At 38.3% G+C, this 18,097-nt stretch overlaps 1 protein-coding gene across 5 annotated transcripts in view; it reads right to left on the bottom strand.

Moving 5' to 3' along the window:
• Nucleotides 1-18,097, bottom strand: part of LOC139140114 (alcohol dehydrogenase-like) — a 125,971-nt gene that overhangs the window by 19,920 nt on the left and 87,954 nt on the right. Inside the window, exons 1-8 of one of the 5 annotated variants that reach the window (XR_011553946.1) lie at nucleotides 5,024-5,185; nucleotides 4,521-4,593; nucleotides 3,665-3,860; nucleotides 2,700-2,860; nucleotides 2,266-2,387; nucleotides 1,469-1,654; nucleotides 600-752; nucleotides 162-303 (exon numbers count right to left, since the gene is read on the bottom strand). Coding sequence is in view for 4 of the 5 variants with exons in the window: in XM_070709144.1 (XP_070565245.1) it covers nucleotides 600-752; nucleotides 1,469-1,654; nucleotides 2,266-2,387; nucleotides 2,700-2,860; nucleotides 3,665-3,860; nucleotides 4,521-4,593; nucleotides 5,024-5,140 (1,008 nt within the window). In the remaining variant the exon portion in view is untranslated. Of the gene's footprint in view, nucleotides 1-161; nucleotides 304-599; nucleotides 753-1,468; nucleotides 1,655-2,265; nucleotides 2,388-2,699; nucleotides 2,861-3,664; nucleotides 3,861-4,520; nucleotides 4,678-5,023; nucleotides 5,580-18,097 lie in introns of those variants that run through there. The other 4 variants (XM_070709144.1, XM_070709147.1, XM_070709146.1 and 1 more) reach the window with 4 other exon arrangements.

Below are 18,097 nucleotides of genomic sequence, written 5' to 3'. Positions count from 1 at the left end.
GGAGGGGGTCGTTGCAACTGCGCTTGTGCGACTTTCTTGCTTACAAACAATGTATTTAATGCATGACATCTAGATGCATGAGTTAGCATAACTGTCGCATTTAAATTTTACGATGTATATCATAACAAATATGTTTTAACATTCATCAATCACCAACGTACCTTAGATATAATATTTGCACTGGTCGTATAGGTGTAACATACGACCTTTGAGCCCAGTTTCGATGACCCCCTCCCTTTAACATGAACAATGTGGCTTGTAACGTCTATGCTTTGAAGAAAGGTGCAATGATCAGGGAGGGGTCTGTAAAGGACGTGATAATCATTATTCGTTGTGGGTCCTTCATATTATCAATACATCGATATTTATAAAACTCTTGTTTGGGCTGACCGAATAGACTTGCTAAACTTGATGAAGTTGATAGAGCAAATTCCATAATCTATATTTATAATCTTACTATAGTATGTGTTTTCACTGCTGTCAATCGGAAGTACATTTCATGGTAACACTACACCTATGGCTATATTTGGCGACTCTGTGCTCACTGATGTAGATTTCTGTGACCACAGAACGGCCTCATTTGCTTGTCCTTCACTTACCTGACCACTAGCCACTAGGTCAACGACCTCTTTCATTTGTTGCAGGCTGCCTACGTAGATTGCCTGTATACCAATGACACATCTGATGAGTGTTGGTAGTTCCATTTCCACCGTGTCATTATCATGCACTCCAACACAGATGATCACACCACCCTGTATCGAGATGCAGTCTTCGCTTTAATCTGTCTACAAGACACTCATTCACTCCATACTGTTTGTGCAATGCATTCTTGTTAAGGCTTGGCACATCTATCGCTCAGTTTATAATTGTTACTGGACAGTAAGAAACGATCTTTGGCTTCATTCTCCTTATGGTAGAAATCTCTGCTCGTCTGAGGATGCCTCCGCAGACAACACATGAAAACACGCCACCTAAGTTAATGTGCTGTTGTAGCACAGATTGCCATGGGCCCACTATCCTTCAGTTTGTCAGATTGGAGTATCAACTAACATCAACATCTAATACCATTATCAATTCTAGTACATTTTGTTGGATTCCAGAGTGTTTCTACAGTCCATATGGCCACTCGAGGAGGTACTTTGGAATTTTTCCGGGAAGAAACGACGATACTGACGCTAGACCTACTCTTTCGACAACTGACTGATGTCACTAAATACAATTTTAAAGTGTCCAATGATAGAATGATACGAGAAAAAAGGAATATTTCGTTGCAACATTCCTTGTTATCAGAATTTAAACTGAGTATTCTTTTGAAAGGGAAAGTCAAATTACAGGCTCTTCATATAATGCTGAGTCAATGGCCCGACACTGTAAACAAGACAGAGACAGAGACGACTATGAGTATGTAACACCGTCTCTATACTTTGATACCTCATTCGTACGGGAGGTGACATTTCATTTCTCTTACCGGTAGAGCTGATTTGTAGGCCATGTTGAAGGTCTGCTTAGCACCAACAAAGTCTATGATTATGTGCGGCCCATCTTCGTGAAATGCCGATTTCACTTTTTCCAATTTTTCATCCTCCGAGCATCCCATATCTAAATGTATCGTCTTAGAGCACCCGAAGTCCGAGGCTAAACGCAATTTGCTTTCCTGAAACAATCAATTGCGGTACAATACGTAAGAATATGAGTCTAGTTTTTTAAGTATCGGTACTGAAGCGGAATATGAGCAAAATATGTGCTTGGCTGGCAAAGCTCAATGTCTCAAATTTGTAAGGTAGACAGCCAGCGCATTACATTTCCAATATTTCATCCTCTGAGCATTCCGTGTCTAAATGGATCGTCTTACAGCACCCGAAGTCTGAGGCTTAAGGCAGTTTGATTTCCTAGAATAATCAGTCACGGCACGTCACATGAGAATATGTGTCAAGTTTGTAAAGTATCAGTACTGAATCAGAATCTGAGCAAACATTTGTTTGACTGGCATGTGACTTTGAGTCAATGTCTCATAAGTTTGAAGTAGACAACCAGCACATTACCTCGGGCTGTCCACTCATTCAAATATCGCTTTTATTGCATTTATAACCATATTGTGTAAACTAAATCTAAAATCTATAGCCGAATCATCTCTACGTTTATTGCAAGATTGTCATCGGCACATTGTTTGTCAAAACGTGACACACCACAAATGCTATCAACGCTGCTTCCTTTCCTGAAAGCAGTGCTATACATGATGAGAGTTGAATAAAGTGCGATGCTTACTATTGCGTCTGAGCCGACCAATTCCACCCGGTCACCATATTTCGATAACACCAACGCTTTGATCAGTTTTATTGCATACAAACCCAGTCCCCCTACTCCGATAACGAGTATGCCGCATCTATCTGAAAACAAGTTGTGAAAAAAAACGTTTGATCTGGTATTACAGGAAAAGGAGCAGTATTCCCTCGAATACCGAAAAATAAACATGTATAAATGTGATAAATTATTTCCTCAATAGAAGTATCTAAGAGTAGCATTAGATCCTACAAACTCAACTAATAATTCGCTTTCTCCTAAAGATAAACTTTTGTCTCTTCTAGGTTACAGTCGGAATAAATTTCCTCGACAAAAATGTCATAGGGGAGGGGTTTGCATTGGAGAGACTTCGTTACACTACGAAGCTAATAAAAAGTAACACCGTTTGCTTCCTTTACCTCTGACTGAGAGTATAGGGTCGATTCTTGTCATGGCGTGCTGAACAGCGTTGTAGGACGTCAGAGCACCACATCCCAACACGCCAGCCGCTTCTACCTCAATGGAGTCCGGCAACTTGATCAGGAAAGCAAACAGGGGAACTGCTACGTACTCAGCAAATCTGCAACACGTGTGAAATATCAAAATTTGTGCAATATAGAAATCAAACTAATTAAATTAGTTTTAACACATAGGTGTTATCAACCCACAGACACAGACAGAGACGCATTATTGTACTAGCTAGATATGGACATATGCAGACTCGTAACGGGTATGTCATTGATTCTGTTTTACAAACTGCGAAGTGATAACTATAGGCGAAACTTTCAGCTGTGGGGAGTTCACTCTCTTCGCAAACTGCATACTCTGGCTGGACCGTACAAGAAACATGATAAGTCTTATGCTTATACAACTACCGAAAGCCAGTGTTTTATCACAGTCTGCTTGCTATATATGCACCAAGTCGCTACCAACACCATAGATGTGCGTCCCTCATGCAGGTAAGCCAAATTTTAGTTGTGAACAGTAAATCATTTACTGTACATGACGTCCGTCGCGCGGGAACATGAAAAAAATTCTTGCGAAATACAAAAAGTGATTCTCTGCCTCTAAAACCAACCTTTTGGCTTAAACCTATCGTGGTCATTGTACAGGGTCCAAAGGTCGTATGCTATTATTCAAGTGGAGAATATAGGCACGATATTGCGCAAGTTTGCCAAGGTTGTCGAATTTATCAGCAGACGACGCGACGATATGAATAATGTTATGTGATAATTCAGGCGCGCACACCATTGCAGCAACTGGGCCGAGTATGTGAAGTACAATTCTGGTCGTGATCAGAGATGCTTGATGCAAGTTTAGTAAGTGGCAATACAATTTGATTAATATTGATCTTAGGTAAACGATTCAAAGTTAATCACTTTACCCTCCATTGGTCATGAGACCGAGTGCTTTATTTTCCAGCGGTGGTGCATTACACCAGGACGCGTTCCCTTTGATACAATATTTACATTTTCCACATCCAAGCAAAGAATATACCGCTACTTTATCCCCTAGGGCAAGTCCATCTGGATTGAAGGCAGAGTCCCCGATGGCATGGATGCTTCCTGCGATTTCATGACCTGCATGAGTAGAGTCAAAATATTTGTTATAGTCCGTCCAATGGTCTTAAAAGTTTTCACCACTGTTGAGGAAATGTCACACCAAAAGCACACATAGATTTTTATGCGTTTCTATAGGGGTTCGATGCACCATAAGTGCAACGGTGGTGGATATATCTGTTCGCCATCTATGAAGAGATCTGGACTTCATTTCTATACATTTGTATATTAAGCAACTTCCTTCTTAAGAAGCAAGTTGAATACATAAGTATCTTTATCAAAGCACAATGGCGAAACTTTCGCCTATTTTATATATATCATCCATGTTTTTCATTATATATTTTTGAAATGGGATTTTCCTTGTTATAAGAAAACATCTACCGAATAAAATTTCCAGCCAAAAGGCCCATTTTATCACTGGTATATTCCTATTTTAGAGAATATGAACATTAATCTATGGATTAATATATTAAAGTTAAAAATAATCGTTGTAGAGGAATGGGTGGTTGACTTGGTTTGTGAAATATATGGCTACCCGGCTTCATACAATTCTTTATTTGCACCCTTCATGTAAAGTTCAAGAGTCAATGAAAAATTGTTGTGTAGCTATTGTTGATCTTGATGTGCTGTAGGACATCTATGAACTCTGTTTCGGATAAAAATGAATAAAACTGTATTTACCTGGAATGTACGGTCTTTTCTGTGGTTCAGTCCACATATGCACATCTGTGTGACACACTCCAGCGGACATAACCTTAACAGATCATTGATATGATTGAATAATGCAAGTTGACGCAGTGTCTGCATGCCTCTCGAATTTTCGCGCGAGAGTTCGCAACTATGAAAAGAGAATTTGTGTATGACAAAGACTAAAACAATCACTCGACTCCTACTTTAATACTCAAAATTGAAACAAAGTTATCGCTAAGGCACTGCACTGATGTTTTATAATTGGACGGACTTTCAAAGCCCACTTCATGTCCATTATTGACTCAATTACAGGACAAGATGCATGACCAAGACAGCGTCTAGTTTACAGTTTGAAAGTTCAACACATGCTTCATATCGCTACCCATCAAGAAATTTATATATTGTAATGTGGAAAGCATTAATGTAGTCTTGCAGTATTCATGTCAGACAAATTTGTTGATTATGTTAGCTATTTATGAGTAATCAAGCAATACCTTAATTATCGCGCCCTCTGATGGCAGAGCTGGAAATTCATGATTGGTGATGTATTGTAGATCTTTCGGGTAACACTCGAACATTTTCACACACTTCATAGTTTTACAATCCGCCATATTTACCACTGGTTACCTAACATTAAAAAGAAAGAAAGCATTTTGAATTCAGTGTGATTTTATATCATGTTGTCGCCGTAATATCTTTCTTGGACCATGTTTCGTAGTTCGACATTGTTTGAAGACAATGCCAAGTTCGCATTCTCCCCATTCAGTGGACAAATACACCCTAAAATAAGCATTACAAGTACGAACGCTTAAATGTATTATTTTCATATTCTACCCCATTGGTTTAGATTGTTTATACATGTGAGCAGCTAAATTGAAACTTTTATCATTAGTTAAACACGATTTTTCACACCATGACGTCATTGTCTACTGATTGCCATCGTTCAGCGAGTTCGTATCTCGCACCATAAACTAAAGGACAAGGTATTCCACCCCATATGTAACATATCGCTTACTATCGCTGATATATCAATGAATTGTCGTTTAGCAGCTGTTATAGTTTTTCTGCTATGTTTTATGACAAAGTCGAAGAATTCTGAGCAACAAAAATATATCCAATACGGAGGTTTTAGGTTTAAAATTCCGTCTTATGCACTTCCTGTAAGATTCACTTTCAAACAACTATGATATGGGAGCCTTCAGAAATTACAGGGGGGGGGGGTGGGCCGGGGGAATGGGGGAGGGTCCCTTTTAGAAAACAGTTGAATGGGGACGGACACTTTTATAAACCTATCGGGGGGGAGGAGGGTCACTTTTGACAGAAGCTGATTTTATGTTAAAAACTTTGATTGTCCATGTGATATTTCAAGAATAGGAAATCACCAACAAAATACAAACACATTATGCACAAGTTTCACAAGCAAAGAAGATGCGGTGGTATCCTACATTAAACACGTTGAACAGTTAAAACTGATAAAAGACAAGATACAAACAAATATGCAACAGGTGGAAAAGTGTATATCAATTATCAAATGTACATAAATGCAAAGATATTGTCAGTTTTATATTGGAAAAAATTGTGCAGAGTTCTCTCATAGACAACCATGTACAGTAAATCAACTTTTTGGTGAGATTCCAAAATCAAATTTCTTGGACAACCATGGGCTTATAACCGCACTAGTTTAATCAAAAACATAATATAAATATTCAAGAGTACACAAATGAAAAGATTAAACTATTTTTGTATTGGAAAACAATTATTCATAGTTTCATCATAGACCGCCATGCATAGTGAATCATACAAGATTTCCGTGAAATTCCAAAATCAAATTTCATGCACAAGCATGGACTTGTAGCCACTCGTCTAATCAAGAACAATAATGTAAATAATCAAGCATACATAAATGCACAGATTATCTAATTTTGTACTGAAACAAATTTTTCATAGTTTCATCATAGACCGCCATGCATTGTGAATCGACATTTCGGTGAAATTCCAAAATAAAATTTCTTACACAACCATAGACTTGTAATTACTCTAGTTTAATCAAGAACATTGATATCAATAATCAAGAGTACACAAATGCAAAGATTTACCTATTTTTGTATTGAAAAAAAACTTTTCATAGTTTCATCATGAAGCAACTTTTAGATGAAATTCAGAAATCAATTTCTTGTACACAAATGCACATTTTATTTCCCAATTCAAGCAAAGTACATTTAAATACATTATCAAACATATATAATATACAGATATTTTTTATGAGGGAAAACAACCATGGACTTATAACCGCACTAGCTTAATCAAAAACATAATATAAATAATCAAGAGTACACAAATGCAAAGATTTACCTATTTTTGTATTGGAAAAAAATTATTCATAGTTTCATCATAGACCGCCATGCATGGTGAATCGACACTTTGGTGAAATTCCAAAATCAAATTTCTTGCACAACCATGGACTTGTAACCACTCTAGTCTAATCAGGAACAATAATGTAAATAATCCAGCATACATAAATGCACAGATTAATCTAATTTTGTACTGAAAATAAATTATTCATAGTTTCATCATAGAACAGCATGCATAATGAATCGACATTTCGGTGAAATTCTAAAATCAAATTTCTTGCACAACCATGGACTTGTAACCACTCTAGTCTAATCAAGAACAATAATGTAAATAATCAAGCATACATAAATGCACAGATTTATCTAATTTTGTACTGAAACAAATTATTCATAGTTTCATCATAGACCGCCATGCATTGTGAATCGACATTTCGGTGAAATTCCAAAATCAAATTTCTTACACAACCATAGACTTGTAACCACTCTAGTCTAATCAAGAACATTAATATCAATAATCAAGAGTACACAAATGCAAAGATTTACCTATTTTTGTATTGGAAAAAACTATTCATAGTTTCATCTTGAAGCAACTTTTTAGATGAAATTCAGAAATCAATTTCTCGTACACAAATACACATTTTATTTCCCAATTCAAGCAAAGTACGTTTAAATACATTATCAAAACATATATAATATACAGATATGTTTTGTGGGGGAAAATTGTCAATAATTTGCCTGATAGACTCGATGTATTATTATTTGATATTTTTGGATGAAGCACTAAATCAGCCACATCTTGCCTTCTTATAGTTGCACAAAATATGGTGACCCTCCCTCAATGTATGAAATACAATATCTCTTCAAAAGTTCTTGCGTGATAAATTGCGACTGTCCCTTTAAAAACACCAGCCCTCCCCACTGTAATTTGTCCCTAACAACACAATTGAACCCATTGTTATGTAAATAAGCTGATGCTGTTTCAGTTCTTGCTGGGGAGAATACCACAGAGGTTGGGGGGGGGGGAAGGGTCAAGTTTAGAATGTCAGACAAGGGGAGGGTCACATTTTAGAGAGGAGGATAGGGGAGGGTCACATTTTAGGGTACAGGTGTGCGCGAAATTCCCCCGGCCCACCCCTGTCATTACTGAACGTTCCCTGAGCTTAATGATTGAATCATGCACACACATCACATTTGCCTATAGGCATGGCGTTGCTGTACCAGCGACATAGTGAGCAGTCTCAGCATAAAGATACGACTAGTAACAAGATTGTAAAATGATGTCGCATTGTATTGTGTAATATCCCACCTTAGTGCGGCATTTCAAAACGATACTGATTTCACTACTATACCTCAAAAACTGTTGAAATACATACCTCCTCTCAGCACCTTTCCGGGAGATCGGGCACTGAAGGACTCGACTCCAAATGCGAGTCTACAGCGTACAATCATTTGCACAGCGCATGTTGTTGTGACTTCTTTGTGACATGCAAAGTATGGGCAAATTAACTTTGCTCATCAAAAGGAACTACTGAATATTGGCCTTGCGCAGTGCGTAGACAAGGCCACAGGTGCTCATGGCAGCTAAACTGTGATTTTTTCAGTGTGTGCTTAACCACTCTGAACAGTCAGAGTGTCTGTGGACAAACGTCTGTGAGAAATGTCTTCTGATGATGTTCGCACTTACAAAAATGTTCCGTAAAATTGTGATTCTGACGGATCACGTGTAAAGACACGTCTTTCAAAATGGGAGCGAGTCCCTATAAACTTGAAAGTTTGACCTGTCAGGTGCCGCCAACTGGTACATTTTATCAATTTCGCAATATCATAACAAAACATGTTTTGAAGGCTGATATACCAATTTTACTTCTTTTTGACTATGACCAAAAATTTGGAGGGGAAAGTAGAGCTGTTCGTAACTGCCCTCCGACTGGCATACACGGAAAATGTGCCCTCCCACTGAATTTTGATGCCTACTGGCCTCCAGTATCTATGGTCCGCCCCTCCCCTCCCCACAACAGTTCAAGCTCCCCACTGCCCTCTCCACATTACTGAAATTCCCCCTTGCCAACTAGATGCCCAATAGGCAACCCAGGCCAACACAAAACCGTGCCAGCAGTTAGCAGTGTACCTTGGAACATCGCTCCCCTCTAAGTTTGGCGCTTAATCTCCTCTCAAGTTCTATCATCAACCACGGCTTTCCCCTCCCTGTATTTATTTTCCGCTACCCACTTTCAAAAATTTCATCCCCGCCCACTGAAAATACTGAAATTCTTTCCCGCCCACAGTAAATATCGACTTTTTCTCTCCGCCCGCTGATTAGTTTTGAAATTTTCCCGCCCGCTGAAAAACTGCGCACTAACACCTGTTTGCACGAACAGCTTAGTTAGCGGTACCTGACCTGTCCATAATAAGCGTAAGTATCACTATGACATGCTGCACTACGTACAGTAGTTTGATATCTTGCCCGGGTGTTCTGGTTTTGCCGTCCAACCGTAAATAGCCAAGAAACAGCCACAACTCCCAGTCGCAAGCAAAACATTGAGCTACTCAGCTCTGCATGGCGGGGCTGTGCGTTACCGGCTATAGGACTAAAGCCGTTAGCCCTGCCATGCAGATCTACGAGCTACTGTACTGCAGCAACACAATGACAAGTAATATTGGCCTTCGCACTTCGACAATTACCTCCAGGCTCTAGATCCGATGCAACGATGAAATCGGGACTGGTTTCGCTCAACGGTATGAATTGTGTTAGAATGTGAAAGTGCGTACCGGTAAGTCAAGCCCCAGAAGCCTGCTCCGACGAGAGGACAAAAATCGTCCGCTGGGTACTTGATTGCAGCTGTGCACAATCTGTCCGCCATGCCAGTTTCTGTGCTGTGATGAGAGGCTGTTTACGCCGCGACCTTAACATGAACTCATAATGAATTCTCAACCTTTAACCGACAGTCAACATTTACGTGTACGCCGCGCGCTTTAAATATCCCGTCGCACAATCCTGGCCCTCAATGTTGTTTCTTATCTTTCACATTGTTTTTCTTTTTCAAATTTTGGGGTGCAATTTTGTGTCAACTTCACAAAAACTGCACCATTCATTCTGAACAGAACATAACTGTCGTCACTGCTTCACATATATTCACAGTAACTTTCGACAGTGTTTTCCGACACTTTTGTGTAGCCCATACAATAGTTTCTTGTTCTACCCACAATTTTCCCTCAACATCTGAAGTCTTTCTGATTGTTTTCCCATACAGTATCCATTCCAACCAAAATCATATCGAATAATCATTTGTTTTTGCAAAATTAATGTTTTAACTACATATATGAACATGATATTGACTGGAAAGAAAAAACAAAGAAAATGTGATATCATAGATTTGAAGAAATCAATCCTGACAGACTTTCGATCATGGTTCAAATCAGTTGATATTTGGCGTCAGGTAAATTTTTACGACTGACCTGATGGTGTGGATCTTATAATCCTAACACTGTCGGTGAAAATTTCCAGTCTTATAATTATATGACATAATTCAATACAAAAAAGAGACATTTTAAATACAGGTTGGTCTTGACTTTTGCTCGACTTTGTATACATGGTTGTGCTTGTAGAGAAATTTGTATGTGAAAAGGTTTAAGGAAAGAATTAGCCATTAAAAAATTCCAAACCTTGGTCGAGTTACTGAAATGACTTCGTAGTCTTTTCAAGTCAGCTGGACCTACGTTCTGCAGATTGCCTTCCATATTTTCATTGCAAAATGATACTCTCTTGAATCTCACAGATCAACGCACGTGTAAAATGGAATAAAGGTAAAAAACGAAATAAAGTAACATAAGATTTCACAAGGTACAGGGTCCAACAGAGAGTGTATCATTGTGAAACTCAATCGATATACGGTGGTATAATAGCTTGCCCCTCAATTTCGTTGTTTTTCAACTTTGGCACCAGTTTTGGAACTTCGGATAACTTGTGCAGCTTGTAAGTCACCGGCGTTACCTGGGAGAAAAAGGTAGATGTAATCATGGCAATCAGCACTTTCTATTGTTTAAAGGGTTATGTTGAACAGAAAATCAATGAAACCCTGTGAACAAGAGAATCCTTAAAAACAACAAATATATTCAACAGACAACAAAAAGTAAATGAAAAGGGAGGGGTCGTCGGTACTGCGCCTGTGCGACTGTCTTATTTAGAAAACGTGTTTTTATGAACAATATCTGGATGTAACACGATTGGAACACATTTGGGATAATTGGATCTTATTTTTCAAATTTCTAAAAGTAAGGTGTCCTATACTTGAATGTTGCAACATTACAAATTACACAATAAAACTAGTGTATAACTTAAAAGAAAAAGCAGATAAGCTTATATTTGCATGGTAGTTCCACTTCCACCGTGTCACCATGCAATCCAACACAGATGATCACACCACCCTGTATCGAGATGCAATCTTCGTGTAATTCAGTGCTTTAATTTGGCCAGCCTGCCATGAGATACTAACACACGTCATATTTTGTGCGATAAATTCTTGTCAAGGCTTGGCATATCTCTCGCTCAATTTATAATTGTTACTGGGCAGTCAGAATACAATTTTAAAGTATCCAATGACAGGATGATAGGAGAAAAGGTGACTTATTCCGCTGCAACATTGCTTATTATTAGGATTGAAATGAGTATCCTTTTGCACAGTCAGGAAAGTCAACTGCAGGCTATTCATGTAATGCTTTGATAATGGCCCCGTACTGCACACAAGACAGACAGACAGGCACGACTATGAGTATGTGAACCTGTCTCTATACTTTGATAGTTTATTCGTATGGGACGTGACATTTCATTTCTCTTACCGGTAGAGCCGCTTTGTAGGTCATGTTGAAGGTCTGCTTAGCACCAACGAAGTCCATGATAATGTGCGGGCCACTTTGACTCGTGTCAAGAAAGTATTTCAATCTGTGCTCATTTTTATTCCTTGTATTTCAAAGATGGGCGGAATGACATGGTGAATATTAAATGAGAGCGAGGCGCCAGCATTTTGGTTAACAACAGCTCGCCCTTCCATGCAGACAAAATTAATATGCAAATCTTTCGTCACTTTCGTTCAGCCAATCAAGAAAAAGGATGAAAACGAAAGAAACGAAAACTCTGTCGTCATTTTCGTTAAGCCAATCAGAACAAAGGATTGCCTACGAAAAGAAAGAACATTGCAGCGACTAGCCAATCATAGGGTACGGTGGCCCAAAACTACGTGTTCTCCGCATTTAAAGTCTGCGTCGCATTCAATTGTTTCTCTCTCACATATGTGTTCTCATTCAAAGTCTCGCCGCATTCAATTGTTTCTCTCTCACATAAGCTTATGTGTCCTCATTCAAAGTCTGCGTCGCAGTCAAATGTTTCTCTCAGACATATGTGTTCGCATATGTGAGAGAGAAACAATTGAATGTGACCAAGACTTTGAATGCGGACACATATGTGAGAGAGAAACAATTGAATGCGACGCAGACTTTGAATGCGGACACCTAAGCTTATGTGAGAGCAAAACAATAGAATGCGACCACATATGTGAGGGAGAAACAATTGAATGTGACGCAGACTTTGAATGGGAACACAATGTGAGAGAGAAACAATTGAATGCGACGCAGACTTTGAATGCAGACACATATGTGAGAGAGAAACAATTGAATGCGACGCAGACTTTAAATGCGAAGAACACGTAGTTTTGGGCCACCGTAATAGGGCGTGTGTCGTTCCTTTCGTTTCGTTTCGTCCATGCATTTAGCAAGTTCGCTAATGAAACACAGAACAGACAGATTTTATCTTATCAATATCGACAAGAAACCCAGTTTCGGTTTTGTTTAATCAGTCTTATTTCTGAACTTTGAACGAGACAAAATTGTTGCCGTCCTCCTTGTCCCTCCTTTTCTTTACTGTTGTAAAACATAGGATTACTTTAAGCAGAGTACAGGGTATTGCAACACACAGTTGAATGTATAGACTTAGAGAGTGGTGCTGACATCATACACAATAGAATCGATGTTTACACAGATGCAACATAAACCAGCAAAACTATCGCTTGTCACAGTTAAAATTACCGGGCCTTTTTAAGTTAAAGAGTGGTTTTTCTATAAATGCAGACGAAAATGATCAAGGCATATCGATGAGTACTGTAATAAACCATGGTAAACAAGAGATCCGACAACAAGGCTGAAGTAATTACGTTACTTGTTTTGCGTCCCCTGTCGCGTGGGTTTTTGGAATTTCTCTTTGGAAAAAACAAACCGTTTATTTACATAGGACATTACATCATAGCTTTTATACCTACAGGTCATTGCTTTAAAATTTTTGTAAAATGTATTTAGTACGCGTCTATAAAGCCTCATTGTAGAGGAAATTATGGATGTGAAAAAGCTACTATTTCTCAGTTGGTGTTACCATTTTAAGGACTGCAATACTCAGCGCAAAAATCTCCTTCCCTGTTCATGGCAATACTTCAACGTTTTACTCATAAATTTCATAATAAAAAACTGAAAAAATCAAATTTTATATCTTCCGATTTTTGTCTACTTTTAGTTTGTCACTAGGCAATATCCCCGAGCATAAAACTGCATAAGTGACTTGTGTTACAATTTGCTTGATGAGGTTTGGCTACTTTTTTCTTTATTTTAACTGGACTAATACTGATGAAAAGAGAAGTGACGATGGAGATGGCAGTATTCTTGAAAATATATTTCCTGAGCATTCTGATGTACAAACGGATACCGAGAGTGACTGATATAACAACAAGTGAGTGAGGCATTCCATGAATCTGTCAAACTAGTTTACACATAGACTGCAAACTCAGGGAACATTTCATCATTACATTTTTCACAATGCAAGTACAGTGAATATCTGTCCTTAGAAAAAATTGAAAATGAACAGATTTTGATTGATTTTAAGTCACATCTGCAAGAATTAGAATGTTTAGCACACTGCTAGTTGAACGCACACGACAGTTATGTTAACTTACTTCATCTTTTAAAATATGCATTGTTGTCATAAATATCTTTCACACTGTTATTAAAGTATGATCACTATCTTTAATCAGGCAATATAGTTGTTTCAATGTATGCTTTGAATAACAGATAGAAGAATTAGGTGAGTGTTCTTCGACAATCAAGATCAAGAGACTAAGGTGCCTTGTCAATACTGTGTAAATGAAAAGTAACCCCTATAAGTCAAACAACCCACACACCCAACACCCACCCCAGTAGCAGACGTGTGGAGGATGACTAGCATATATATTATGTGTACTTTTTATATCAATCAAGTACGCCCAATGTGCACTTTTTACCCACCACAGCAAGTACGCTCCATGCATACTTTTTCCATCGAGTTTGTTGCATGCCATCTTTTCAGGTGGCAGCATCATGTCAACCAATCACGAGCAAGGATCGTGCGTGGATTATTGCTATAACCATAGACCCTCGTTTTTCTCGAGGGTATACTAGTATGCATAACTCACTTCTAAGAGTTGGTTATGGGTTATAATCCACGCCGAGCCAGGCCTCCTATTGGCTGAAATGGTCTTGCCGTGTGATAAGTTATCAGCACCTTTTTTTGCTATGTTAATTATCTCTATTGATCGAAGTGAGGTGATATCTCATCAACAAATGAAAAGAAGTGTGGCCCATGATATAATCTGCATAAAGACAATAGGAACGGTGTGAGTTTACCAAATAAAATGCTCCTGCAAGAACAATAGGTCACATGAGCTAGAGTGGTGTTATGTTAAACCACAACAGACACTGGAGAACGAGGGTCTATGGTGTCAACGTACAAGCGCTGTAGGGTAGAGTGCAAATAGATTACCAATCTGTTTCAAACGAAATTTATTTACACCGATGTTTTGGTTCATTGAGTTGTAATCAGGAGAATAGCTAGACTGCTATTACAGGTGATATTCGCGACTTTGGTAAGTATGAAAAGCTATGGTTGAAAGGACTACAATCATTGATTTCAATCTTTCGTTTTATTTCCTTCTGGAGATGTACAACCCTTACAGGAATGAAAAAAAATGTGTCGTGGAACCGAAAAAGACTTTAGCTTCGGTAGCGTTTGTTAGTTATCTTAGCCAAACTTTAATTTTAATTGCATACATCGCAATTTGTCCAAAGTGATTTGTATGTGGTCAAAATTTCATGTATTACCGTTCTCGCATAACGTATTGTACCGTATTTTTCGTACTTATATTTGAAATTTATGATGGCAAGAGCGAAATATAAGCCAACGAAGCCATTTCCATGGCGATGTTATGCAGCCCCACAATATACATTTATTTAGGAAGCTTTCTTTCACTTTCGGTTCAACGGTATACATTTCATCATTCAGTCAATAGGCCTCTGTTGTGCTTATTCGCGTGCGCTTAAAAATCCAAGCAGAATTCAAAATGGGCAGCTCGAGAATGTGAAAGATGAGTTGACATTAAAAAGGTGCCGCAAACGAACCTTAATTTTACAAAAAAGTAAATGGTGAGAATGTTGATACATAATAAAATCAACAATCCCTTCCTATCGGGAAATGATTATGTCTTTAGGATATACTCATTTAATAAAATTACCGACGCAAGCGTTCGAATGCTGGATTTCACGAAATTTGATTAAGATTTCTATTTAAATTTTTCGACTATTTCTGTGTGTAACTAACAACAATAATAATCTATTGCCTGACATTGTCCCGCCTCCTTGACCTATTTATTGATTGATGACTTGCGTCTCTGTTGCAGATCTTTGTGACGTTTTATAAAATGGCAATGGAGATTGACTGTGGGAATCGTATATCGATTGGGATATAACAAAAGTCCAGCAAAAATTACTTGCATATCCGACCGAAACAGGAGGCTCTTCCAAGGTGCTGTTGGAGCGGTATCGGAGCTAGATTTCAACTATGTATGGAATAATGCCAATCTGAAAATCATTCTGACGGACGGACAAGAAATAGAGTGGTTCTCAGGCGACCAAACCTACAAGATGGTGATTCACTACAACGAGTACGACGAGTATGAATACCTTAAAGGGCCATTATTTGTAACTTTTGACCATTTTTTTACCTCTGAAAATTCCATGTTGGAGGCTCAAATTTGTTGCAAAATGTTGTTTTACGAAGAAACAAACATGATTAGTGATTCAATTCAATAGAACTTTATTTATCCCAAACACGGGCAATTAAAAAGCGTGGCTCAAATACAACATCAAAAATATATAATACAAATTTACAAAATGGTAGGAGACGCAGGACTATACAAAAAACAGTTTAGGAATCATTTAAAAGCCGCACAGCGGTTGGAATGAATGACAACTTGCGCCGTTTGACCTGCAAGCCGGGTATCTAAAACGCCGACCAGAGGGAAGTGTGTCGAACTCTGCTGATAAAATATGATCACTAGACACAATAATTGAGCGGGCTTTCCTGAGTACTTGCTGATTATAAAACGTAGAAAGACTTCTCTGGGGTATACCAATTAGTTTTGAGCTAAGTGAAACAATTCTATCAAGTGAATTTTGTTTTTAACAGACAGATTTTGATACCAACAAATGAATGAAAATGAGATAACGCTTTCAATGTAAGATTTATAAAAAGAGATAAAATTTGTCTATCAACCATGAATGAACGCAGTTTCCTTAAAAAGTACAATCTTTGATGATTAGTGATGTTATGGCCACATAAAACTGCTAATTTTTGTTCAAACGTGTTGCCCTTCCGAGCTCGTTTGTTGACGTCTGGCATGCTCAGCGTGCTGGGGAGAACGCAGATATGCTGACGCCGCATTCACGCGAGATGTACAAGTTCACGTTTATTGCTTGATCAAAACAGCATTGCATCGTGGATTGCAAGACATCTGGCTACGCAAGGTGCTCGTACGATGGACTACAACGTAAATACCGGGAATAAGTAATGAATATTTATTTTGAAATTGCTGTAAATGGCTCGCGCAGGTGCAGAAGAATGCCTACGTTGCAATCCGCGTGTCAACAGAGTTTGTATTTCTGTCCGGACAAAAAGTGAAATTTTCGTTGTAAAATCACATGTTATTTAGTTGTAGGGCGCGTAATGTTTCCGAATAATATGCAATTCTCTGTTATTTGACAGGCTATTCAACATGAGCCAGTAATCATTTCAATCAAAACTAACGGAAAAATCGCCAGAAGATACAGCTAATGGAACTTTAAAACAGAAGTAGGTTGGCGGAAGAAAATTCATGAACTGTTCATTGACTTAGGTCCGAAAGTCGTGGACAATGTGTTGACTTCAAGTTCACAATCTATTCTAGGGTTTTTCACGGAAGGAGCCATGAAGGTCATTGGATATAAATAGTACTCTTTATTACAAAACATAAGATAGCATATCCTAAATCCCTGTAATGTCAATCCTTTCCTCCGCGATATTAATTATTTTTGTAAAGGTAAAAGAAAGCAAACAAACACGGCCTTTAATGAGCAAACATTGGAAATGATTTCAGCAAATTAAAGATGAAAATTTTCCCATATGATGTTTCTTTCTGAATTTGCGATATTGTTAATTTTGCATATCAATATAGGAGGAGAAACATGTTTTTGATCGGCAAAAACGGTTTTCAGTGTTGCGGCTCAGTCTCAATCATTAATGTATTCAGTCAATGCCACTTTTGAAATGTGTCAGACTTTAACAATGCAGACTTTGTAATTTGTAGAATAAATCATTTGAAGGTATGACTCAGACCTAGGTAATTTATCTACGCACGACGGTACCAAGACACCGATAAAGTGGTCCGATGATATTTTAATCGACAAGGTAAACAAATCAGAATGTTCGCCATTATATATTTGTATCCAAGTGGTCTATTGTATATATCCAGTTGCACCCTGAGACAGCGAAAACAAATCAAGGTTAATTCGCATGATGTAAACAGTGGTAGTTTAAAACCGCATTGCTCCGAAAGTCACTTTGGCGCGTGACCTGTCGAACTGTTGCTCTGTTTTTTTGCATTTCCAACTGGTGTATATTTCTTTCACTTTACTGAACATACATTATCTCTCATAAGTTTGAACATAGACCTCTTTTTAAGTGTCTAAGGTTTGATAGCCTTCATTACATGACATGTCTATAGCCGGCAATTTCTTTGCTGAACACCGGTGTGGTTGATACCACCCTAAACCTGAAGAGCATGTTTGCTCATTAGGGAGTCAATAGGTTACAAGACTGTGTATTTTCCACAT

The sequence above is a fragment of the Ptychodera flava genome, chromosome 9 (assembly GCF_041260155.1).
Source record: "Ptychodera flava strain L36383 chromosome 9, AS_Pfla_20210202, whole genome shotgun sequence".
Lineage (NCBI taxonomy): Eukaryota > Metazoa > Hemichordata > Enteropneusta > Ptychoderidae > Ptychodera > Ptychodera flava.
The sequence above is the reverse complement of the archived record's forward strand: the minus strand, read 5'-3'. Positions and strand labels throughout refer to the sequence as shown.